This window comes from Scleropages formosus, chromosome 11, assembly GCF_900964775.1.
Source record: "Scleropages formosus chromosome 11, fSclFor1.1, whole genome shotgun sequence".
Classification (NCBI taxonomy): Eukaryota; Metazoa; Chordata; class Actinopteri; order Osteoglossiformes; family Osteoglossidae; genus Scleropages; species Scleropages formosus.
The window spans coordinates 30,878,612-30,905,344 of record NC_041816.1 but is presented as its reverse complement, the minus strand read 5'-3'; the positions used below and the strand labels follow the sequence as shown (position 1 = coordinate 30,905,344).

Genomic DNA, 26,733 nt, shown 5'->3' with positions numbered 1-26,733 from the left:
TTGACAATATCCAATTTTATTTGCAGAGCACATTTATTGAAATGATTTGTTAGAACTGCATATTGTAGTTAACAATGCTAATGACTCTCAACATTAACAGGCTTACTTTTAAAGTAACTTCAGTACGTGTAGTTTTTTTTTAACCCAATGCTATTACCTTTACTCAAGACAATTTTTGGATAAGTATTTGAGGATTTTTTGAAAGTAACAATACTTTTATTTCCATACCCTGTTATTACTCTCACCTCTGGTTATAATGGGAAAACTTGTATAGGACACAAACATTGACGGAAAAGCACAATGAACCACACACAACAATTGAAGGTTTATTTTGTAGAGGAAAATGGCAGAAACACTATGATACAGACAAGAAAAACTACCAGGCTGTTTATGTTCTGTTCAATACTTCTGTATTTAACAGTGTGAAACCCCATCTAGTCCATTTCTTTGACCAGACTGAACAGAATCAACCATTTAGAAGAGGGGGGAGGGAAAAAAAAAAAAGGAGAACACAGGCACAAAGAATACAATCTTGAGAGAGATGGATGTTCTTCCAAGTAAGGCTGGATGACATTCAGTACTTTTGGAGTAGCAGTTGAGTCATCTCTGAGCAGTGTCACAGCCAGCTTGTGTACAGACAGTAGTGCAATGGTTCAGTTAATTTAGACATTCAATTAGCTCACATCTCATTAACTGTTCTTAATACCTTGGTATGAATTCAGCTGTGGAATTGTGTGATTAGTTAAATAACACCAAACTAATCAAAGTGGATATTTTTATATTTTAATGGTATGCAAAAACTATGCAGACCTAAAAAGTCTCATGAATGCCAAAGCTCCCAGGTACCCTGCTGGAAACAAACATATCCTTAACTAGGGATCATGGTGAAGTTAGCTTCCATAACTTGGAGGCTCTGAAGGCCATGAAGAAAGGCTGCTTTGGAACAGGGACTACGAGACACTGTGCTCTCGTGCTCGGAGGACCACAGGTGCACGGCTCAGGTCGTTGCAGCACAGGTGAATCGAAAGTGGCCAGTAAGAGCTGTAAGCTGCACCCAAGTTCGATCAAAGGCTTCAGGTTTCACAAAGATGAGTGCTTCAGTGGGAAACTCCCTCCACGGAATAAAGTGAAATTAATATGTTTTAAAGAGAGCAGTATAACGGCTGGCTCCACTGGACTAACGCTGTCAAAGTTTTGCGCACAACGAAATTCCACACAAAATTCTAGTGTTGCCCACAGACGATGCAAGCAAGAAAAGGGAACCACTCTGGAACACTAGAATGCTCTTTTGATCCACTTAAAGGGAACAAAAGTATCTTCGGAGTCATCGTCTCAGTGGAGCAACAGAAGAGCAGTTATCTAAAACTTTCACAAAAAAGGCAGACGGTCCCAGGCTGGCAGTCCTAGACAAATGCAGAACTGTGTCAAAGAGGGAATTCAGATGTCCCCGTCAGGTGAAATAGGAGAAACTGCAGCAAATGTAAGTAATGGCAAAATTCCACACACCATGAAAGGTAACAATGCATTGCAAAGATTGTCACAGTTACACAAAGGATAACAGTACTTGGTTGTCTTTATCATGCCAAAGTGTCCTTATGCAAAGGAGAAGGTGAAAAATCCATACAATCAAATCTTTTACCAGCCCCACCTTACCATGTTACCATTGCATTCACAGTGGCATTGTTGTACAGGCATTTATTATACAATTCAATATTACATCCTCCTTTCTTGGATTTGCTTGCACTTCTCTACACAAATGCACACATTTATACAGCATATACTGTACGTGGTGGAAAAGTGGCTGCGTCACAGGGTTCCCCCTCCCTCAGTTCCAGACTTTTTTAAAAATCGATTTATGTTTTGGTATACACACGCTTGTATTCATCTGGAGTTCATATCTCAGTGAGCGTGGTGTGTTTGTATTATATACAAGTGTGTGCTTCCCGGGACTGTTTTGGTTGTGCGAGAGCCAATCAGTGTGCTTGTCAGAAAAGGGGGGGGCAGAGAAAGAGAGAGAAGGAGAGAGTGAGAGAGAAAGCACAAGAAAAGGAGTGTGAAGGCTAGTCGAACCCCTGCCAGTCACTCTGCTCCGAGTCATACTCCAGCTCCACCCCGACACAGCGCACACCTTCCAGCAGCATCGGTGTTCCGTGGTGGTGCTCTGCAGGGACACAGACCAACGCTGCTTGTCAGTCGGCATGCTTACCAAAGAGGCCGTGACACAACTCAGCAGGCTGCACTCAAGTTTATGAGCGACTTGCGCAGTAGAAGGCAGCACTTCACAGCCAATAGCAGCGCAGCGCCGCACAGCACAGAACAGTAGAGGGCAGCACAGAAACATGAGAACAAGCAAACGAATCTGCGCTCCTGAACGTCCTCTGTGTGTTCGAGAGGCTTTCAAAGGCCGGCAGTGTGACACTGTTGCGCTCACATGTCGCGCAGCCCATTTTGACGTCCTGTGCGCACGTACCCATGACACGCGCCTGCACCCTCACTCGCAGGCAGGCGTCTTCCTTGCTCTCACTTACGAGCATCATCTCCTCCTGCAGCACCCCCTCTTGGTGGGCCATGTACTCACAGGTGACCCTTATACCCCCTGCAGAAGGAATGAAAGAGACACTGAGGTGAGAAAGAGCTGGGAAAACAGGGATAGAGATATGGGGCAGAGAAATACAAAGCTTGTTTTTCATTCTGCCAGAGGAGCTCTCTGAACGTGTGTGACAATGAATGACAGAGAGGAGTGAAGAAGAAAAATTGAGCACATGAAACCCAGAACTGTTCGCTGGAACGTATTTGAGAGAAAACACTGATGTTCTCCACTGCCACATTCAGGAGCACCTCAAACTTCTCCCTGGACGTCTTCAACAGGAAAGGTTCTACTTCACATTCTTGATGACTTTCATACCTTGTTCAGCAAAAATACAGCACTGACGTACAAAATGGACAACACAGAATTACATTCCTGAGAACGCCTGCAAAACTGAGTGCGAGTGAGAAAAGAGTGTTTCCAAGAAAACATCATTTAAGTAAATAAAAACAGGAACAGCTTCAAACTTGATTTTCTTCAGAAAACCCTTTCTGGCAGAAAGCAGCCCACTTCTGTTCATCAATGCAATGTGTTACACATGGAAGTTTAGTGTCAAAACACAAAAATGTGCATTTTTGAACTGAGCTGATGCTTTTCTGCAAAGCAACTTACAATACCGGTGAAGCTACTTATAATTATTTACCCCTTTACACATCAGGGTAAGTACCTTGCTCAAGGGTACTACGGCCGGAAGTGGGAATCGAACCTGTGACCTTTGGGTTCGAAGGCAGCAGCTCTAAGCTCTACGCTACCAACTGTCCCTCCGCACAGTGTATACAGTACATCACTAGAATGTACATTTCTGGGTACGCATGTGTGCACAAACACACTGACTAAACTGCACCATATCATACATGTCCCATCCAAAGGATGACGACAGAGTACAGAGAGAGAGAGGCGCTGCCGCTGCTGACCGACCAATCCACTGCCACCAACGCGGCAGCTGTAGCCGTGATTTACAGTACAACTGCCTGCCAGAGTCTTACAGCCAGACCCAAAAAATGAACAGAGAGCTGAACCTCTCCATCTGGGGGATGGGAAAAATACACCATTTCCAAAAATCCTTCATCAAGCCACATATTCCATAGAAATGCACCAGCACTTGGGCTGTGGCTTAAGAGGCTGTTGGGTGAAAGGACCCTACCCCCCAACACCCCCCCCCACCCCCCCTCGAGTGACCAGTAGGATGTTGTTGGATTCCAAAACAGCCTTCTGGTCCCCTTGAAGTCAGCTTTGGCAGTGTGTGACTGCAACTCAACAGCAGCACCTCTGCCTTCTGAGTAACACGGGAAGGGTCCGGAGCAGCGTCTCTCAGCCAGGTCAACCCATGACAAGCAGGACTCTCCTTGCTGTACCAGGTGGATGTGGGTGGCGCTCAACTCACACACCCTCCAGTGTGCGCCTGACATCTGTGACGCAGAGGTGGGGGTTGGGCACAGGTGCTGGACACACATCCGGTCCCAGGGCGGGCACCTCAGGGAGCGTGAAGACGATCTCATACTTGTGCTGGATCTTCAGGAAGCCCACCTTCATACATGGCAAAGGCAGAGAGAGGATGGTGCACGGAATGAACAAGTATCTATGGAGGGTAGGTGACAAGCTGCAGTGCAATGTTCAGGCAATGCTTAACAACATTTGCACTTATTTATTTAGCAGATGCTTTAATCCAAAGCTATTTACAATGCTGATACACACAGAATTATTTACCCATATGTACAGTTTTGACTGGAGCCGTTTTGGACAAATGTGTCACCGGAGCAGGGGGTGACAGTCACACCTGGGTCCTTTGAGCGCAAGGGTGCGGCTGCTGCCCCTAACCAGTCCAGCGACAGGTACTGCTGTTAATGTGCCTTGAATGAGGCAATAGCAGCTCAAGTGCTTCAGGAAATGGCACTCGAAATGGCCAAGAAGGAAAAGACAGCAGCTCTGAAAATGGATCTGGATACATTTTATTAAATGATGTAAGTTAAGGTACACGGCTTCCTTGAGTTACCAAAAATTGAGTGATAACTTTTAAAAGATACAAACATTACCAATATTTATTTATTTATTGCAAACTGTAAATCCCCACATCGTCTCACTCCACTGGATGCCCGTAGCTGCCTGTATCAAGCTGAAGACTCTGGTTATAGCCTAAAAGACCATCAACGGATCTGCTCCTCAATACCGACAGGACCCGATCGCTCACTACGCTCCCCACAGACTGCTGAGCTCCTCCATCTCTGCCTGCTTGCTGGTCCCACACACAAGAGACCCAAAAATGAGCTCCCTGTCTGACTCAGAACTGCTGAATCCCTTTCAAAGGTCAAAATGGGTCTCAAAAAACATCTCTTTCACAGTCATGTCTTTCAGAATCTCCCATCTACTCCATAAATTTACATTATATCATTTGTCACGAGTACCTTTGTATTACCTGCGCGCTTATTTATACACTGCTACTCATGTAGTGTTATTGTTTTTGGTTTAGAAGGTGTCATCAGACAAACAGACTGAATTACGTGTCTATATCCCAATCTGTCTATTGCTGAAATGCACTTTTGTTTTCTCTTGGAGAAAAGTGTTTGCTATATAAATCAATGCAGATATAAATAAATATACTGTATTCTCTTCATTTTACTTTCTCAACTATCTATCTGTTTTGGAGCAGAAACTGCCTGTGTGATCCAAGTGGGGTCGTTCCGGTGTGTACAGTTCAAGTGTTCCTCAGTGTTTCAGATGTTCTGGATGTTTGTGGAATGAATCAGCCCACAATGCCATTCCCATCGGGTTTGCAAAGTATGCATTTTATTGTCATTTAAAATTGGTTTTAATTTTACTAGAATTCAAAGTTAATTATAATGTTGAAATGAAGAGCTTGTGAGTATTTTTATTCACCGCTGCTATATCCAAGATTTTCAGATAACCTAACAAATGAATAAATTGAGAAATCTGTTTAATAAACCTTCGTTGAACGTGTGTAGATTTTTTTTTTTTTAAAGTTCAAGGTTACTAGCAGATGACAATCATCTACATTGATTGATTTAGTGGATGCTTTTCTCCAAAAAGACATGTACAATGTTGAGCTGCCTGAAACTACTATACGTACTCATTTATGCAGCAGGGGAACTTTTTCCTGGAGCAATTAAAGGTAAGTAGTATTCTAACACGTAAGGGTACTACAGCAGGAGGGGCTATTTGAACCTTGGTCCTTCGGGGGCAAAGACAACATTGCTATCCGTACCTGCCAACCCTGCACATTTCTCAAGAACTGCAATGAACAGAAATGACCGTGTGGTCTTGGAGACTGTCAAATTTATACGAGTTTTCATTCTAAATAAAGTTTTACTGGATGTAATGGTGCTACATTCTGGGGTCGTACCCTACCTACCTCATGCCCTGTGCTTCCAGGATACAGCAGAGCACCATGACCTCATGTTAGAGAAAAACAGTGGATAATGGAACATAATGGATGTCCAGGGTCTACCCCTTCTAGTGCCCAGCCATTCCAGGATAGCTCCTGGATCAATGCGACCCTGACAAGGACAAGCAGTTAATGAAAGTAAGTGATAACGGCTGGGTGAGTGAGTGGATCAGCATGTTGAGATGCGAGTGACTTCAAAGTATTTTATTTAGTGCGGCTTTAACTGCGTTTTTTTTTTTTTAAAACAGAACTTAACCCAATAAAAAGTGGATGCACTGAACAAACCACTGAAGAGATGTAAATGACAGGCCCTGAAGTCCCGAAAAGGAACAGTGAATGTGCTGCCACCACTGACTCAACTGCGGTGCCAGACATTGGAGGAAATGGAAGTCCGACTTCTGCCCCCTTCCTAATTTGCCGTACACAACACCTGCACACGTGGTTTCATTGCACTTGGTCGTATCACCAGTCACTTTGGCCTTGGACCCCCATGTCTTTCTCTCCTGGATCCTGGAGGCTTTTTTCCACACTCTTCTTTTAAACCATATAACATTATTTTAAGAAAATAGATAAGCTATATACAGTATATATATATACACATACACACACACACACACACACACACTGCATATGCTAATTGCATATCATTGTATTGTATGTATAGTGGTATATAAGTTTTCTCTGTCAGTCATGTTCAGAAGGGCTCTAAAGATAAATTACAAGAAATTTAACTCAGCTGAACTAGTATTGCACCCTTGAATAAGGGTCTTAATCAGAACTGCTTCAACAACATCTACAGAGCTACAATTTTAAGTGTACAACTGAACTATATAAAGAAAAGCAGATCAAAGTAAGCCACAGGGCTTAAAAATAGTAACAAAAAGGAAAAAGCATGAAAATATTACTGCTGCATCACTAGTTGGCACTGTTTATAGCAGAAATTACAAAAGTGTCTCAACTTCAACATTTCTAGTACAGAGGGTTACCAGACCACACCACACCACACCACACCACTCCATATAGCTGGGGGTCTCCAGGAACAGTTCATTGTGTCACACACAAGTGTATGCAACAGAAGCAGTGTGCATCTTCACATCTTTACAAGTAAACGTGATGAATTTGCTACGCAACTACAGTACATAGAGTTTGCAATTAGCACTTGGCAGAAATTCCCAAGACAACCTCCAAATCATTTTTATCCACAGCAATATAAAAAACGGAGCGCTTCGAGCGCTGCAATGTTTGGTCCTGGATATTGTTAGTCCTGTGTCAAATCCCTCACCTTTACCAGGAAGTTGCCATCTGCCTCCTGGGTCACCATGACAACAGAGTCATGCAGTTTGCCATCAAAGTGGACATGGGAGTGGGCGACAGAATCCTCAGAGAAGCGCACACCCCCTGCCTTTGCTGTGGAACCTGTGGACAACAGAAGACAGACACAGAGTCCTCCTGAGGGGGGTGGGGACACGTCATCTCAATTTTGTGTGTCAAAATAAAATACGAAAGGAAAGGACCTAGCAGCCATGTGACATTTATATAGTGTACATACATACATTTGATAAACTAACAAAAATAGTTACGTATTCTGACACGCCGATAAGCTGGTAAACTAGCAACAGCACCTTTGAAATAAGATACAGTACCAGTCAAAAGTTTGGAGGCACCTGGCTGAGTATGTTTTTCATAATCTTGAAAACATGTTGATCTAAAATCTTATGCTAAATGGCTTCAAATTTGTTTCTAAGACAAATATAAATGTGTATAAAAGTTGATGCCTATGTATTATTTTTTTTCCCCCCAAAGCAGTGTAAATTTGAAAAATACTTCTTGTAACGCATCCTCCCCAAAAACAAGTTTTCATTTAGATGTTTACATTTATTCATTTAGCTGATGCTTTTCTCCAAAGTGACTTACAATGTTAAGCTATTTACAATTATTTAGCAATTTATACAGCTGGGTTTTTTCTTTTCTGCTGGAGCAATTTAGGGTAAGTAGCTTGCTCAAGGGTACTACCGGTAGAGGTGGGAATCAAACCTGTGACCTTTGGGTCCAAACACAGCAGCTCTAACCACTTTACTACCAACTGTCCCACCTTTAGTGAAAGTTACAGTTCCAAAATGAAAGCTGACCAAGCCCAGTCGAGACAGATGGTTTGAGATGAGTTGGTCTTGTTAGTGAAGGAAACACAGCCAAGAAATGCTCAGCATATGTGGAAACTCCTTCAACACTGTTGGAAACGCATCTCCCAGGGTGATAGGGTTAGGGTTTGGTCCAGTTTGGAATATCAAGGGCGACTGATCCTTTTTCTGAAAATCATGGAATTTTATAAAAACATTGAAAATATTGACTATAAAATACTCCAGGAAATACGCTACAGTCAGATAAGACCCCGACAGTCACACATGGAAGACATTCCAGAGGTACAACTGCGTGGTACAAATCAGACACCCAAAATTTACTTCTGCCTTCAGTCTTGTCTCCAGTAAGTGAAGTGCATGCTCAGTGGAATTCAGGTCACATGATTGACTTGGCCATTCAAGAACATTCCACTTTTTAGCCCTGAAAAACTCCACTGCTTTAGCAGTACTTTCACGCCACTGATCTGATGGAACGCGAAGCCCATCCAATAAGAGTTGAGCATATAGTGAAATCTGAGCAGATAACACAAGTCTTCACAATTCAGAATTCTCCTGCTGCACCCATCAGCAGCCACATCATCAATAAAAACTAGTGTGCAAGCTTCAGGGGCAGCCATACATGCCAAAGCCATGAAGCTACCTCCACCATGTTTCACAGATGAGGTGGTATACTTTGGATTGTGGGCAGTTTCTTTTTTCTCTTTCAGTCACTGGTACAGGTCAGTCTTCGTCTCATCTGTCCATAGCACTTTGTTCCAGAACTCTACAGGCTTTTCCGGTCTTGATGATTATCAGAGCATCTTGAGATGATCCCTGGATGTTTACAAAGAACTCTTAGCAACCTTTCACTCTGCTGTCTCCTCAGCTAAAAGAACCTTCTTCCACAATAAAAAAAGAAAACACACTCTTCGCCACCTTATCATCCCTACTGTGTCCTCCATTGCCCCCTCCTCCTTCTTCTCTCACTGCTGATGACTTTGCTTTGTTTTTCAGAGACAAAGTCAACACAATTAAGGCAAAGTTCTCAGCATCTCCTTCTCCTGATCGCAATGGACCTCCCTGCGAAGTCACGCTCTCCGAATTCAAGTCCTTGTCAGAAGCTGAAATCTTTGACCTCCTGTTGTCACACAGAGCCACCACCTGGTCCCTCAATCCAATTCCACTGATACTCCTACAGACCATCTCTCCGCAACTCTCCACCTTCATCTCCAAGATCATCAACTTTTCACTCTCCTCTGGCTGCTTCCCATCTGCCTTCAAACAGCCCTCATTTCACCTCTTGTAAAGAAACCCTCTCTCGATCCTAACTCAGTCCAAAACTACAGGGCAATCTCCCTCCTCCCTTTTCTGTCAAAAACTCTGGAACGGTCAACCTGTGATCAATTATCTGAATTGCTCACCCAGACCCACCTCCTCGATGACTATCAGTCTGGACTCAAAGTTGGGCACTTACATTTATTCACTTAGCAGACGCTTTTCTCCAAAATGACTTACAATGGATACTATGTAGTGTTATTAGCCCACACACCTTATTCACCAAGGTAACTTATGCTGCTAGATACACTGCTTACAATAGGTCACTCATCCATATATCAGTAAAACACACTCTTTGTGTCACTCACACACTATGGGGGAACCTGAACAGCATGTCTTTGGACTGTGGGAAGAAACCGGAGCACCCAGAGGAAAAACACGCTGACACGGGGGAGAACATGCAAACTCCACACAGACTGAGCGGGGATCGAACCCACGTTCTCTCGTACCACTCAGGCGCTGTGAGACAGCAGCGCTACTTGCTATTCCACCGTGCCTCCCGAGCACTTCATAGAGACAGCGCTCCTGGCAGTGTCCGATGCTCTCCAGTCGGTTAGAGCGGCCTCCCTCTCCCTGGTCCTCATCTTTCTTGACTTGTCTACAGCATATGACACTGTCAACCAACAGATTTTACTCTCTTCTCTTAGTCAGCTTGAGATCAAAGGAACGGCACTAAGATGGTTTGAGTCCTACCTATCCGACAGATCCCATCAAGCAGTCTGGTGGGGCTCCCGTTCTTCTCCTCTGCCTCACTCAACTGGTGTCCCGCAGGGCTCAGTACTGGGTCCTCTGGTCTTCTCAATCTACACCTCCTTCCTCAGCCCACTCATAGCCTCCCATGAGTTCAAATACCACTGCTACGCCAATACCACCTAGATTTTCCACCTGGAGCATCAGACATTTCTGCATGCACTGCTGCCTGCCTGTCAGACATTCCTGTATGGATGTCTGATCACCACTTCCAACTAAACCTCTCCAAAACAGAAATCCTACACCTCTCAGCTGGTCTGTCCTCCTGTCACGATCTATCCATGAAACTGGAAAACTCACTAATTTTCCTACCTCCTCAGCTAAGAGTCTGGGAGTGACGATCGACTCAAGCCTATCAAGTCATGCCTGTTAAACTATGGATAAACCTTGACACAGTTAGTCCTGTAATTTATATATTTTAAAAATATTACCAGAAAGGTAGGTAATTAGGAATTCTGGATATTCTGATAAAGTTTTACACAGCTACTCGTGACATACAGTGGTTCATTTGGTGTTAAAGCGCTCTGTGTCACTACGTGAGAAGAGCGCTCTATAAAAAATAAAAATAAGAATAAAATAATAGAAAGAAAGAAACTAACTGCACTTAAGAATCATGCATCTGCATTTAAGTGTCTCTGCCTACTAATGTAATGAACTCATTGTACTCTCTATGAGATGTACATCCCTTTGGAGAAAAGTTTCTGCTAAATGAATACGTGTAAATGTTCCACGTGATCTTCCTCCCACAGACTGAGGCGTATGTGTCAGGTCTGCAGGTCACTCTAAATGGCCCACATTTGTGTGTTACATGACTCTGCTGTAAAATGGACGAATGACTGCAGGGAGTTTAGTGTGGTGTATTAGACATCCTCCTGCAAGCTGATATCTTCCCAGCAGTACTCATCCTCCTACACCTTAACACAGCCTTTGATAGCATTGAACATAGCTTCCTGTGCTAGGGCCTTTCCTGGACTGTGCAGAAGTGATTTAACTCATTACAAATGGAGTTCAGTTCATATATCTGAATAAGAGCTCCTTGTTTTCTCCGGTCTGTTATACAACACCTGAAGGTTCTGTACTGGGGCCACTGGTCATCTTCTTGTAGATCCTACAGATAGGTTATATTATCTAAAAACTCAATGTCAACTTCAAATCCTACTCCAGTAATACTCAGCTTGCCCTGTCCATGAAGGCCTCAGGGACACTTGCTACCAAGTGCCTGTTTCACTGTCTTAATTACACTAAGACATGGATGGATAGCAACTATATTGGTCTGAAGCCAGATAAAACAAAAATCCTGCTCTTAGGACCAAAAATCCCAGCAGCACAGCCTTTCTGCTGAACCTTAAGGACTTAAATTACATGATTACATTATCGACAAGAAATCTTGGAGTACTCCTCAACCCAGAGCTGTCTTACAAACCCCACATCAGCTCCGTTATGGATACTGGCTTCCTGCACCTACGGAAAATCTCCAAATTAAAGTTTTATTTCTCTGGATTAGACACCAAAAGCTGGTTTATGCTTTCATTTCTAGCAGCCTTGCTCTCTGGCTGCCCTGCTTTACATCACATCAACCCTTCAACTCATCTAGAACGCTGCAGCCAGGATGTTCACTGGTTGCAGGAAAAGCTGTCATATTACTCCGATTCTTCACTCTCTTCCCCGGCTACAGGTCTGTTATGACCCCAAGGTTGTCCAGAAGTGTAGTGGAGTGTAACATGAAGTTGTACTACATTACATTTACATGTATTAATTTATATGACGCTTTTTCTCCAAAGGGGCGTACATCTCATAGAAAATACAATGTGTTCATTAAATTAGTAGAAAGAGCCACTTCGATGCAGACGAGTGATTCTTAAGTGCAGTTAATTTGTTTTGTCTACCATATGAGCCAGTGTATCAGAGAGCCAACTCCAATGAAGGGCAAGAGAGAAGAGCATGCATCTCCAGAAAGAGCTTTTAACTTGGAGCCCCATCTCTCTGGTTCTCCAGGCAGTCATTTTCATCCTCCAGAGTCAATGATGATGGACAGGTGTTCAGCCCATTCCATACTGAGTCAAGAAGAAAAAACAAAACGGACATACCAATGAATATAACACTGTCACATACAGATATGAGTTCAACACAGGGGCAGGTAGTAGTGTAATAGTTAGAGCTACTGCCTTTGGCTCCAAAGGTTTGCAGGTCTGATCCCCACCTCTAGCTGCAATACCTTTGAACAAGGTACTTACCCCAAATTGCTACAGTAAAATTACCCAGCTATATAAATGGATGAATAATTTTAAACTTAACACTATAAGTCACTTTGGAGAAAAGTGTCAGCTAAATGAATAAATGTAAAAAACACTACTTTTATACAGCGCTCAACAATATGACGCCACTCTACTTCATGACTTAAGCTGTATTCATTGGACACCAATATGTCCATGGGCACTAAATGTTAACCTAACAAATTACACATATTTACAGTGGAAAATTAATTCTACTCGAAGTTTCACGTTGGCAATCAGTAAACCGAATGAGAAAGTGAAAAGCAACTTTTTATGGCATTAAAAAGTCAACTTAGTCTGAAATACCAATTAGAATCCAGTTTAAAATACTTCAATAAATTGTAGGACCCATCCATCGTCACCTGCCGCTTGTCCCAGGTAGGGTCATGGTGACCCGGAGCCTTACCCAGCAACACGGAGCGCAAGGCCGAAGGGGGAGGGAATGCACCCTGGACAGGATGCCAGACCACCGCAGGTAGCCCAAGCAGGGTTTAAACCCCAGACCGCAACACAGCGGGCACCGGCTGAACCTGCCTGCCACACCACCACGCCCACGCCCACCCCCTTGTAGGACCCACTGTTTTATATGGCAGGAAAGTGGGGGATACGCTCACAAATCAGCAACTTGAAAAAATAGGTTAAAAATTCAACTGGAATCCTGCAGAGTTTTGGAAAAGCACCTATCAATGCATGAGGTGTGAATCAGGCTAAGAGGAGTGACTGCACTCATCTACATCCACCCACACACACACACACACACACACACATTACTGCTAACGGCTGTGGTGTTTGCTTGTCATTGTTTATCTTTATCGGTTCTCTAGTGTATTCATGTATATATTTCTATTTTCTATTTATTTTTGCTTATTATTATTTTCCTTAAAAATAATCTTGTTGAGGAACTTGCCATGTGGCCCTTTTCCAAGAATGTCGCTTAAGTTGCGACTGGGCTCCAGAATCCCACAATTTTGATACTATATAGCACCCATGGAAAAGACAGATACGGAGCGTGTAAAGAGACACCGTCCCAGGCACGCGTCTAAATCTTCTCGGGGCTAAACTCACATAGTTGGATGACCTCAGTGCCAAAATAAAGTTTAAAAAAGTCTCCTTCTCTTGCCGCTACGGAAGTAGAACGCACTAATTTATCCGATGGCGTGAACAGCTTTGACAACGCATTGCTGGCACTGAACACAGCACCGAAGATGTTTGCTTTGGAGGAGGACAAACCACAAGCTGAATAAATAAGTTTTGCAGCAAAATGTTGGCTTGCAGCTGAATGAAGTGGAATATAACAATCGCCATAGTAACTCGAAGACTGTGGGACTGCCCGGGTGCGAGTCTGACTGAGGTGTCCACAAGAAGGGAAGGTCCTCCAGCTGAAGGACCTGCTGTCCAGCACTGCGTTTCTAACTGACCTCAATGAGCGACACTCGTTCATACAAGTGCTGCACAGAACTCCGATTTTCCTCCTCTCATTCTATCTTGGTTCTCATGTACTTGTTTGATATTGCACTTCTGACTGGCGTGGGTGGTTTACTCTCTATATTCCATGTGGTGGGCTGTAGTCAGGGATGTTTAGTTCACGGTTAAGGAGGTACTCTCTGTGTAGCACCAGTAAAAATGTTGGCTGACAGATTCTTAGCAGAGAGCTGGCACACTTTTTGCTCCATGTTTATACAATAGCTCCTTTCTGGTCTCTCTCCATTTATTTCTTTTGCTCTCTGCTTTTCACTTCGTGCAGTCAAATGTTCCAGTGTTTGTTTTGACAGTGTGACAGAATGCATTACCAGGGTTACATTCTTGTTTTACCATTTTACTTTTAAATTATCTCCTTTTAAAATTGCTAGCTGGAATGTTAATAATTAAGAGAAGGCTATCAAAATGCTCAAATGCTCTTAAATGGAAAAAGTCTTCTCAATGAGATCTGAAATTTCTCAGGAAGTATTATCCATTTGCTTTATTAACTTGGTGTTCTTCAGTATAAGCATAACTCAAGGTACAAAATTTCTTTTGCTTAGAATAATTAAGCCGCATTAAATTTCATATGAAAGCTGGACTCTACATTTTTTTTTATCCTTGGGTGATATATGTTATGTTCATTCAGATGAAGCTGAAGTGGAAACTACTCTCAGATTCTGCAAGTTTGAGCTGGATAGATTTAACCTCATTTCTCAAATTAAAAATAAGTGTTAGAAAAGTGAGTCAGACCATGCATGCAGAGCACAGGAACACAGAAAACATGCGATCAGAACAGGACATGCGCCAGTAGCACTTACTGATTTAATTAAGAATTGCTTCACAGTTTGTAGCCTCAACACATGTGAAAAAGGATGAGAAGTAACTCGTTCTGTTCAACTTAAAGCTGTAATCTCTTAAGAGACCATTTTACTTCTGACATTTACATTTACTCATCTGAGAGACATACATCTCAGATACCCGTTGATGTAATGCACTTTTATTGTAAAGACATTTGGATGCAGACACGTAATTCTGAGTACAGTCCATTTGTTCCATACCATGGTATACACCAGTGTACATTACACGAGTAACTGCATAAAGGTTTTTCCATTATTCAAACTGATATTAAAAATTAATCTAACACATTTATGATGCACAGAGTAGTGAGTCTGATAAAGGCAAGCTTTTCAGACTTCTTAGAAATATAGAGAAATTCAGCAGTTCTGAAGAACTATTACATAAACAGAAAAAGACATGTGACATTCCTTTTGTGGCTGCAGCCTGAAACGGTTAATGAAGGTGATGCCAAAGGACCTTCTACTTGTCCAGTGCTTTTGAAGAATCTCTAACTGCACATCTGGATTCATGGTGTGTCGCCAAGAAGAGGATGGACAAGCCTTTATCTAACACGCCGTTCAGGATGGGTTTTATACTTGAGCCTATTTTCTAAAATAGGGGTCCTCAAATCCTTTTCCCAGGAGACCTATATATACTACGGTAAACGCAAGTTTCCCTTCTGACTAAGCGTTGTTAGCAAAGTAACTGCTGCCCTCATTACAGTTTTTATGACCTTTTCTCTCAGCACTGTGGCTGTTTTACAGTGGCTGAAAATGTGCTTTTGCAAAGGCACACCCCAACCTGAACTGGAGGAGCCCGAGGGAGCTGCTGCATCTCCGCAGAACACTCCTGGGTTTTGGCAGCAAATGCGCTGGCCTGTTTCTGCTCAGCTGTGGCTCTGCGTCGAACTGATGCCACCCACACCTAAGTCCTATATGGAGACTCTAAACATTGCCTGTGAAAGGAGGACACCCACAAACCTAACTCATGTACCATACCAACAGGCACACCCTGCACTGTGCTCACTCTCCACCTCTTTCCCTCAGTCCTTATTACTCTTCCCCAGTTCCTGGATGTTTATGCATTTGAATAAAATGAATACCCCACTTTAAACATTACATTTCCATTTATTCATTTAGCAGACGCTTTTGTCCAAAGTGACATACATCTTAGCAAAAGTACAATTTATGCATTACATTGAGAAAAGGAGACATAGCTGTAGACATGAAAGTCTCATGCAAACCTAGTTTGTTCCCTACCACTTGCTGCATCGAGGTTCATCATTCGAGTGGGTGCGTAAAACACAGGACAGACAAATCCCGATACCCTCCCACCAAATTTAATTATTTATTTATTTTATTTTTTTTTTTTTTTTTTTAAATATTATAAGATACACAAAGTACAATGCCAGAGTAGTGGCTGAATGAAGGTTGTATCTGGGGATGCTTATGGAGTTATGTTGTGTGAACAGTTGCACCGTAAACGAGCTGGAGAGATCTTGAGCAAAGCGGATCTGGAAAAGGTGAGTTTTCAGACCCTTCTTGAAAAACAGAGTTTCCGCAGTTCGGAGTGACAGGGGAAGGTCATTCCACCACAACGGACCCAGAACCGAGAACCTCCAAGCTTTACCTTTCGTGGTTTCCACAACCATGCCACACATAGCGCTGCTCAAAGGCTCTCGCTGCCACTCAATCCCACTTCTCTTAATACAAAGCTAAAGATGGACAAGGGAAAGCTTGGCTGTGTGAGCCTTTCTCTCACACTGACTGCTGCAATAAGTGTGCGAGACCCCAGGGACAGTATGAGCAGTTAGTTGCAGAGGAAGACTCCCGCAGCCAGGATTTACCATCTCATTGGCAATTTTCACAAGGAACCATGGCAACCCAGTTACCCTCAGGGCATGTTCAGGGCAATGACAAACACCAGGTTGAATTTCCTTTGCTCGGAAGCACACACAAACACACAGGACACAATCCATACTGTGGCCAGACAGTATCTACATGGTGGTGCTGCCGCCCTTTAGAGACGTCCATCTGTTACATTTAGCCATAAAAGCAACACGCATAAACAACATGCTAAGCATCTCTAGTAATTATGTCAGCTAACAAAATTCGGTTAAAGATAACCAGTTTTATTGAAAAAGTTTTCTGTACAATTCAGTGAGTAAGCGGAAGGCTGGAACAAGAGCAGAAGACCACAGAGACTGCTATCAGTGAGCTATAATGAAATTAATGACTCTCTGGATACAATTACTTAGCTATTTCATAGCTGCTTTATTTTGTTTAAAATCATTAAAGAGTCAAAGCAGAGATTTTTCCTCAGAGCTCTGAGTAACCTCTGGTCCTGGATGATGTGCGAACCCTCTGACTCAGCTTGGTGAAGGGAACAAAGAGACTAAGAGCAGGGTTACACAAAGCACACAGAAACAAGGGACATTGGGAATGCAACATTTTGCATCCATTTTAACAAAAGGGAGGCTACAAAATATCTGAACATGACCATTTCTTTTAGCTACCTTAGACCTTACAAAACAACAGATGGAAGATTGTATCCATATCTTGATGACTATCTACCAATCAGCATGACAGACAAATAAGAATAATTTAAAAAAGCCTTTCATTTACTCATTTAGCTGACACTTTTCTCCAAAGCAACTTACAATCTTTAGCTCCTTACAGTTAATTACTCATATACACAGCTGGGTAATTTTACTGAAACTATTTAGGGTAAGTACATTGACTGGCCAAAAAAAGTCACCACCTGGATTTAACTAAGCAAATAGGTAAGAGCCTTACATTGGATAATTACTGCAGTGATTAATATGTTTCAGCTGGCAACAAGTTATTTAACCCTAACTGATGCAGTAAGTAGCTTCTCATTTCTTAAACAACCATGTCAGAAGACATATCCTGTGGTCGTCGAAAAGCTGTTACTCTGTTTCAGAATGGTCAAATTACTGGCCTGCATCAAGTAAAGAAAACAACTAAGGAGATTACTGAAACTATTGAAATTGGGTTAAGAACTGTCCAACACAATCAAAACCTGGAAGGATAGTGGTGCACCATCATCTTCACGGAAGAAATGTGGTTGAAAAAGAATGAATGATCGTAATCAGAGATCACTTAAACGTTTGGTGAAATCAAATCGTAAAATAACAGTAGAACTCACAGCTATGTTTAATAGTGAAAGTAAGAGCATTTCCACACGCACAATGCGAAGAGAACTCAAGGGATTGGGACTAAACAGCTGTGTAGCCTTAAGTAAACCACTTATCAGTGAGGTTAATCAGAAAAAAGGCTTCAGTTTGCTAGGAAGCATAAAGATTGGACTCTGGAGCAATGGAAAAAGGTCATGTGGTCTTATGAGTCCAGATTCACCCTGTTCCAGAGTGATGGGTGCATCACGGTAAGAAGAAAGGTGAATGAAGTGATGCACCCATCATGCCTAGTGCCTACCGTACAAGCCTGTAGGTGTAGTGTTATGATCTGGGGTTGCTTCAGTTGGTCAGGTCTAGGTTCAGCAACGTTATGTACCCAAAAATGGGGCCAGCTGTCTACCTGAATATACTGAATGACCAGGTTTGTCCATCAATGGATATTTTCTTCCCTGATGGCACAGGCATATTCCAAGATGACAACACCAGGACTCATTGGGCTCAAATTGTGAAAGAGTGGTTCAGGGAGCATGAGACATTTTCACACATGGATTGGCCACCACAGAGTCCAGACCTTAACCCCACTGAGAATCTTTGGGATGTGCTGGAGAAGACTATATGCAGCAGTCCAAGTCTCCAATCATCAATACAAGATCTTGGCGAGAAATGAATGCAACTCTGGACAGAAATAAACGTTGTGACATTGCATAAGCTTATCCAAATGATACCATGGCGAACGTGTGCTGTAATCAAAGCAAAAGGTGGTCCAACAAAATATTAGTGTGCGAGACTTTTTTTTTTTTTGGCCAGGCAGTGTACCTTACAGTTGAATTCAGTTCAATACAATTTATACAAAGCGCTCTTCTTACACAGTGACACAGAGCACCGGACAAATGGATCAAACAAATAAGCTATTTTGCTATACAGGTGGTCCCTGATTTACGATGGTTCAACTTTCGTTTTTTTCTCCCCCCCCACTTTACGATGGTGAGCTGGCGAGAGACATTCCGTAGAAACCATACTCTGAATTTTCCCTCCATCCAAGGTCAACAACCGTTTGTCCCAAGCGGGGTCGCAGCAACCTGGAGCCTAACGTGGTAACACAGGGTGCAAGACTGAAGGGGTGGGGGGGGGGGGGGGACACTGGACGGGATGCCAGTCCGTCTCAAGGCACCCCAAGCAGAGCTCAGACCCCAAACTCGCCACACAGCAGGCACCAGCTGAACCTGCCGCTGCACCGCACCCCTGACTTTGAATTTTGATTTTTTTTCCCGGGCAAGCAATATGCGGTGCAATACTCTTGCAATGCTGGGCACTGGCAGCGATCCGCGTCTCCTAGTCCGTCACGCAAAGGTGTGTATTAAATGCATTTTCCGCTTACAATATCTTCAACTTCCAGTGGGTTTCGCCGAACATAACGCCATCATAAATCGGGGACCACCTGTATAGTAAATTACTACCGCTATCCATGCAGTTGCTAAAGCTGTAAGTTTGCCTACTGCCATGGAGAACGCAACAAGAACATTACAAAACCTCTTCCGCTTCCTGCCAAAAAAAACCCACACTAAATTCAGTTACATCACACAGACTTACAGAGAAGCTCAGGGTTAAGAAGTGATGCAACTTCACTCAAGTCCATACATACACATACAATGGCACAGGGACATGGTTCAGAGGTATACTGTCATTCAGCCTCTTTCCTGCATGAAACAAGACACTTTAAATGGCTAATGCTTTAATTTTAAGAATTCAGACTAGACTATCTTCTCTTCCCGAAGCACAGGGACTTTAAACAAGACTAAAACAGTAGCACTGCCCATTAGTCACTGGACTGGTTTACTCATTCTCACTTTACTTCTAGTATATCTGTAACTTGTACATGTTGATTTTTTTTTTTTTTTTATTGTCTTTGTTGGTATAACTGCACTTTGTTATACATCATAGCTACTGTTATACATCACACTGAGCTGCTGTGTGTCATTTCCCTGGAAGAATTAATGAAAAATGAACCCATCCCACCTCTGTTCTATTAATTTTATTCTATTACATTGAATACCTTCTCTGAACACTTGGAAGTTACAGATACAAATCTTGGCTTTTGTGAAATAATGACAAGTGCTGATTAAATATTAGTAAGCACTGGCCTCCCAGCCAATTTAGCCCAGTGGTCGGATCATATAATGCGCAAACCCATGAGCTACATCTAGGTTTCATACAAGACCCAGTTAACATGTTAAACGTTAAAGCTAATGACACTTTGACCAGAAGAAGACTGAACTACTATGGCTTTCATGGAAGGGTAGAACCTGGCAGCACAGCTTAGGTTTGCAAAGCTGTAGGAAGAAACAAGACTTCTGGAACAATGTTCTTTGGATGGATGAGACAAAATTATAAGTGTCTAGTCATTACGCATAGTACCATATTTGGTGAAAACATGGTATTATTAGTAGAGGGGTGATGATTTGGGCTTGTTTTGCGGTCGTAGGACATGGACAGCTTGTCACCCTCGAGTCGACCATGAACTCCGCTTTATACCAAAATATTCTAGAGACAAATGGAAGACCGTCTGTCTGAAAGCTAGAGATTGGCCAAAACTGGGTCATGTAAGAGAATAATGATCCCAGGAACACAGTCAATTCTACTACTGAACAGCTGAAATAGAAAAGAACCACAGTGTTGGACTGGCCAAGTCAGAGTCCAGACCTCAACCCCACAGAGATGCTGTGGCAGGACATTAAGAGAGCTGTACAGAAACAAAAGCCCTCAAACATCAATGATGTGAAGTAATGCTGTAAAGAAGAGGGGCCCAAAATTCCTGCAAAACAATGCAAGAGACTAATAAACTCATGCAAAAAAAGATAACTTCAAGTTATGGCTGCTTAAGGCGGTTCTACAAGCAACTGAATCATGGGGTGTACGTACTTTTTCCACACATGGCTTCCGCTGTTGGTTTTTTCTTTAAATAAGTAACGACATAGTGGAGTGTGTTTTGTGTTGTTTCTCAATTCAGGTTAGATTTACCAAATTTTAGGACAAAATGTTTTCTTAGGTCCTGACATATAAAACTAGGTCACTGAGCAAAGGTGTACCATCTTTCACATGACTGTACATCCAATAACTGCTGGATGACTTCAAGTACAGGTGGTCCCCAATTCACGATAAGTTTACGTTCCGCGAGACCCATCATAAGTCGAAAATGCATTTAATACACCTAATACGTATACACCTGTGTGTGACAGACTGGGACATGCAGCTCGCTGTCGCTGCCCAGCATTGCAAGAGAGTCTCGCTCCGCGTATCACTGGGGTGGGGGATTCAAAGTACAGTTTCTACTGAATGTCAATCACCAGCTCACCATCGTAAAGTCAGAAAAACCGTAAGTCGAACCATCGTAAATTGGGGACCAGCTGTACTTCTTTACATACAGTAAAACAGTACGCAAGTCGGCTCATGAAATGTTCCCCAAAATACAACAGCCTCTTGCATTCATATGTTTCAATCTCAGAAAACAAAGCAAAGAAAATAAGAATTAAAAAGTAAGATACATACTCTTCTTTGCTGTAGCCATTCCAAGGCAGATGGAATTCTGGGAGTCTCACAGTGATGTCATCTCAGAGCATCAGTTTTACAGAAACACCTGTAACAGAAAGAGAATAAATGAAAGCAAATCCAACCCCGTTGAAAGGTTGCGAGAAAACCTTTGAGACTCACAAAGACTGGAGCCTTGTGGCCTACAAACAACCTGAGAGCCCTCAAAAAAACGTAACGATTCACGTTGTTCATGTTTGCTAACAGAAGCTTCACCTGTACATGGGTGGATAACAGAACAATGGAGTAAGAGGAACAAAACTATATTCATATCAAGGAGCTAATAATGAGTAGAGCCACCCTTTGCCTTCAGAACAGCTTCCATCATTGCTGGAACGCAGTCGCTCAAACCTGAACTTGGGTCGAGTGGGATATTGTTCAGGTGGAAAAGACTAATTCTCCGAGGATGAAGGAGGTGGAAATGTACTCTACGCTTAAGAGTAAGTGTATGTCCTTAACCAAGAATCATATTGTACACACCTGTAGCGTACCACCTTACAGCACATGACTACTTCCTGTCTGGACCACTAGCATGATTCCTGTAAAAGAGCAACAGAACTGCAAAGCACTCAAGGGTTATGAAACTGCATTTGTTCACACTTCTCATAATACTTTCTTCCTCAAGTGCTGTACTACACATGTTGTGTGACGGGAACATGGTGTGAAGTGTTTGTCAACGGCCCTAAACAGCAAAGTATCGATTGATTCAGCACAACTCGTGCATCACAGTCAGCGAGGGACACCCGAACCCTACTGAACAAGTCCCCAAGCTGAAGCACATGCCCACCAGAGCCATGTGCACCGCTGCTACTCACAGAGTGGGCAATTGTCTTGACCTTGTGTTTTCCCGCAACTGTGGCTGTCCCGTTCTCGCTGTCACGCCGCTGCATGTCTCTGACCACTTCTTCATTTCCTTTCAACCCTCCCTCACTACTAACTCTTCGTCTCTTCCTGCACCCGTTGTCACCTTTTGCCGCAAATTAAAATTTCTCTCACCTTCCTGGTGCCTCTGCTACTCCGGCCGCTCTCCCTTCTGCTCCACAATTCTCAGATCTATCTACAGATGATGCCACTAACACTTTCCTCTCTGCCCTATCTTCCACCCTTGACACTCTGTCTTCTGTCTTCTACACCAGCATGCCCCATTGCTACCCCATGGCTGTCTGATACGTTAGGTGCTAACAGGACCAAACTGCGGGCAGCAGAGCGAAGATGGCGTAAATCAAAAACTCCATTGAACCTGGATGCTTACCAGTCACTCTTAGCTGCTTTGCAGTCTGCTGCCTCTTCAGCTAAAACCTCCTTCTTCCACAACAAAATACAGTCTGAATCCAAAAAAAACCACACACACTTTGCCACCTTCTCATCCCTTCTGTGTCCCCTGCCACCTCCTCCCCCCTCTCCTCTCACTGCTGAAGACTTTGCTTTGTTTTTCAGAGACAAAGTCAAAGCGATCACTGATAAATTCTTACCATCAACCTGCCCGGTTCGCACTGCACCTCCCTGCAAAGCTATCCTCTCCAATTTCAAGCCGCTCTCTGAATCTGAAGTCGCTGACCTCCTGGTATTGCATACATCCTGCATAATATTCGTAGGATCCGTCCCTGCCTCACTACTGACTCTGCCCAACTACTTGTCCAGGCCATGGTGACTTCCCGTCTGCACTACTGCAACTCTCTCCTGTGTGGCCTTCCTGCTACTGCCATCAAACCTCTACAGCTTCTACAGAATGTTGCTGCATGAGTTGTGTTTGATTTGCCAAAGTGCTCCCATGTATCTCCTCTACTTGTTTCTCTGCACTGGCTTCCAATAGCTGCCCAGATCAAATTCAAAACCCTGGTTACTGTGTACAAATGCATCAATAGAACTGCTCCCGGATATTTACTGGACTTGATCAACCGGTACACACCAGCCAGGCCCCTTCGCTTGTCTATTTCTGCTAGCTTGGTGTTCCCATGCACAAAAGGCAAAGCTCAGAGGTTCTCGGTTCTGGGTTTGTTGTGATGGAACGACCTTCCCCTGTCACTCCGAACTGCGGAAACTCTGTTTTTCAAGAAGGGTCTGAAAACTCACCTTTTCTAGATCCGCTTTGCTCAAGATCTCTCCAGCTCGTTTACGGCGTACCTGTTCACGCAACGTAACTCCATAAGCATCCCCAGATACAACCTTCATTCAGCGACTAGTCTGGCATTGTACTTTGCGTATCTTATAATATTTATAAAAAAAATAAATAAATTGGTGGGAGGGTATCGGGATTTGTCTGTCCTGTGTCTTATGTACCTACTCGAACGATGAACCTCAGTGCAGCAAAGCAAATGGCAGTGAACAAACTAGGTTTGCTTGAGACTTTCATGTCTGCAGCTATGTCTCCTTTTCTCAATGTAATGCATAAATTGTACTTTTGTTGAGATGTACGTCGCTTTGGACAAAAGCGTCTGCTAAATTAATAAATGTAAATGTAAATGCAGTCCTGGTGTGGATCCCAGCATGCCTTCGGTGCATGGCTAGGCGACGGAGCATCTCTCACACACACACAAAACACGTCGAGCCCCCAAAATCCAAAGTGTGGTGGCGGTACAGAGAAGGTTTGCTGACAGACGAGGAAGAAAATCCTTCAAAGGACAACAGAGCAGGCAATAAGCAGCACCGAACTGAACTTTGACATGTCATGATTTATCCATTTTGCTGATGCTGTTGTCCAAAGACACTTACACTATTTACTGACTCATTTACACAGCTGGCTCTTTTTGTTTTTTCCCCTCACTCGAGCAATTTTGGGTAAACAGTAAAATACCTGTTGCAGCCTCAAGAGGGCAAGGAAGGCTACTAGAGCCGGAGGTGGGATTCGAGCCCGCCACCACCAGTTAAGCCGCACAGCAGCAGCCGCCGTACCCGTACGTACAAGCTGTAAGTTTCCACACTGTTACCGTACTACAGTATTAGTGGACAATACTATTAAATCGCACAAGACGACATTATTATTATTATTATTATTATTAATAATAGTACAGAATAAGTAAGTGGACCGGGACCCGCAGCGCCACCGTCCGTCCGTCCGTCCGCCCGCCCGCCCGTCTCTAGTCTCCGCCGCTTCCGTGCTGCCTCGCAAACCAGTTTCGTGCTCGTGCCGTGGGAGCCGTTAAATTCTTCTCCACACGCACAGAGAGAGAGAGAGTACGGTACTGACTGAGTACGAGTAACGCACACAACAACGACGTGCGAGGCAGCTTCACACACACACACACACACACACACACACACACACACACACACACACACACTGCAGCAGTACTGAGTGAGTAGGACAGCGGTCGACTCGAAGCGAAGAATTGAAGAAACACTTACTAAGTTACTTACTGTCCGTCACCCAAAACGCTTACGGCGCTGCGTCCAACATTTGACTTCCCGGCCGGCGTAACGAAAAAGCTCGGAGCAGCGCTCACACCCAGTCACACACACGCTCACCCGCCCCAGCGCCAGTGGCTCCGATACCGCGGGCTCCGAGCTGCGCACCAAGGCCTCCGCCGCCGCCGCCGCACTTCCTGCAACACAGACTGCGAAGAACCACTAGATATCACTCCGCACGCACGCACGCACGCACGAGGAGATTCGAAGGCTACTCGACTGAGATCCTGTGAGAAGATCCGGCGCGCGTAAATGACGTCATCACGGCGTGCCAGACTGGACGGGTAAAACTTGTAAACGAAGTATTGGGGTAAACGCCGGTAGATGGTGGGCTGTTTTCAAATTGCAGACTAGATTGTTTGCTACGTTCGTGTCCTACAGTAACCGAATGTATGTATGTATGTATGTGTGTGTGTGTGAGAGAGAAAGAGAAAGCGAAAGAGAGACACCCGCCGTCATCTCTTCACCGCCGCTGTACGTCACGTGGTGGCGAATATTTCCGAGTTACGTACAAGTTGTGCGGTCCCGATTGTGTTCGAAAATTAACGTTCAACTGGAATTATGCATCGTACTTACTGCTCTACTAAATTAAATAAAAAGTCAGTCTAATTCAGTGTCCACTGTCTAGGTTAGTAAATGTGTCGAATAAATAGTGTAGGAGCCCAGCTGGAACTTCTATGATACTAGTAGTATTACTACCGTATTAGTATTATTTAGCTAACAACTGACAGTGTGAGCTCTGACAAAAAGTTTTCTTTTTTCTTATACTCATACTGAGAATATTAAACATCTTTATTTGATCATCCTGAAAATCCCTCTCTTGAGAATACGTGCTCAGGCACTGAGGAACGGCAGTCCTCTGAATCTTTTTATTTCCCTCATGATTATAAGCTGTATTCTCATCTTGCTTTGAGGATCCTTGGTGTCAGTGCCTCCCTCCATGTCTGTCTGTCAGTCGGTCAGTCAGTCAGTCATACAGCCAGGGAGGTAAAGGCCTCTGCCTCCTTTATGGGGCTACCATTCTGTGTCACTGGGTAAATGCTGACTGAGTTGATTTTATTAATGTTGGTTTTACTTTTGTGGGTGATGGGACCAACTTGTGTTGATCTGATCGCAGCTATATTGGTCTTATCCTGCATTTGCTCTTGGCAATGGAATAAGAATCCTAGATTATAAGCAAGGCTCAGCAGCTCATGGAGTTGGATGTACAGCATCTGCTGAATTTCATTTCTCCTCCTGTTGGTGGTTGTTTTCATAATTCATTCAATTACAAGGAGTAGAAAAAGGGACAGCAAACATCTTTGTCTTTGTCTAACTCCTGTATTTACGTGGGAGAGCATCACCCTGCATAACATCCCATCATACAATTTTTTCATCACGTTTACCAACTGTATTTGGAATTCTGTAGAAGTGGAGGATTTTCCAAGGGTCTTTCTGTCCATCCAGTTCATACATAGTGAAGAATTGTGCTCCAATGACTGTTCTAATCTTCCACGGAGTCTGTCTGTTTTGCTGGAGATCTGCTTGCTTGTTCATAATGCGTGACCCTTAACCTACAAATCCAAATTGCCCTGAATCAGATAAATCTGTCACTTCAAGCTTGCCGATGGCCTTAAGTAAGATTTCCTGATGGTACGAGAACATTAAGCATACTCACGGCTGTTGGAATGGTATTTGTATATGGCCAAGGACTATTGCGATTAGAACTGCTGGTAAGTTGTGATGGAATCTTTTTGGGATTTCTCTTTTGAGTCACCTTTTCCTTTTTTATTTAGTGTATTTTCCATTAATGTAAAAAAATAAATAAAACCACATCTTCCCTTCTC

The 26,733-nt window shown here is 43.4% G+C and overlaps 1 protein-coding gene across 2 annotated transcripts; it reads right to left on the bottom strand.

Annotated features, from left to right (window-relative positions):
* Positions 1 to 311: 311 nt before the first annotated feature.
* Positions 312 to 25,112, bottom strand: adisspb (adipose secreted signaling protein b). Of its 2 annotated transcripts, none has more exons than XM_018735389.2 (6): positions 24,848 to 25,112; positions 21,464 to 21,551; positions 7,270 to 7,403; positions 3,976 to 4,114; positions 2,471 to 2,596; positions 312 to 2,161 (listed from the first exon to the last, which is right to left on the bottom strand). In XM_018735389.2, exons 2-6 carry the CDS (start codon positions 21,480 to 21,482, stop codon positions 2,061 to 2,063), a joined length of 519 nt encoding a protein of 172 aa, XP_018590905.1. In that variant the 5' UTR covers positions 21,483 to 21,551; positions 24,848 to 25,112; the 3' UTR covers positions 312 to 2,060. The 2 variants fall into 2 exon arrangements, with proteins under 2 accessions (XP_018590905.1, XP_029112062.1); XM_029256229.1 differs by lacking the exon at positions 24,848 to 25,112 and adding an exon at positions 22,755 to 22,774.
* Positions 25,113 to 26,733: the final 1,621 nt, after the last annotated feature.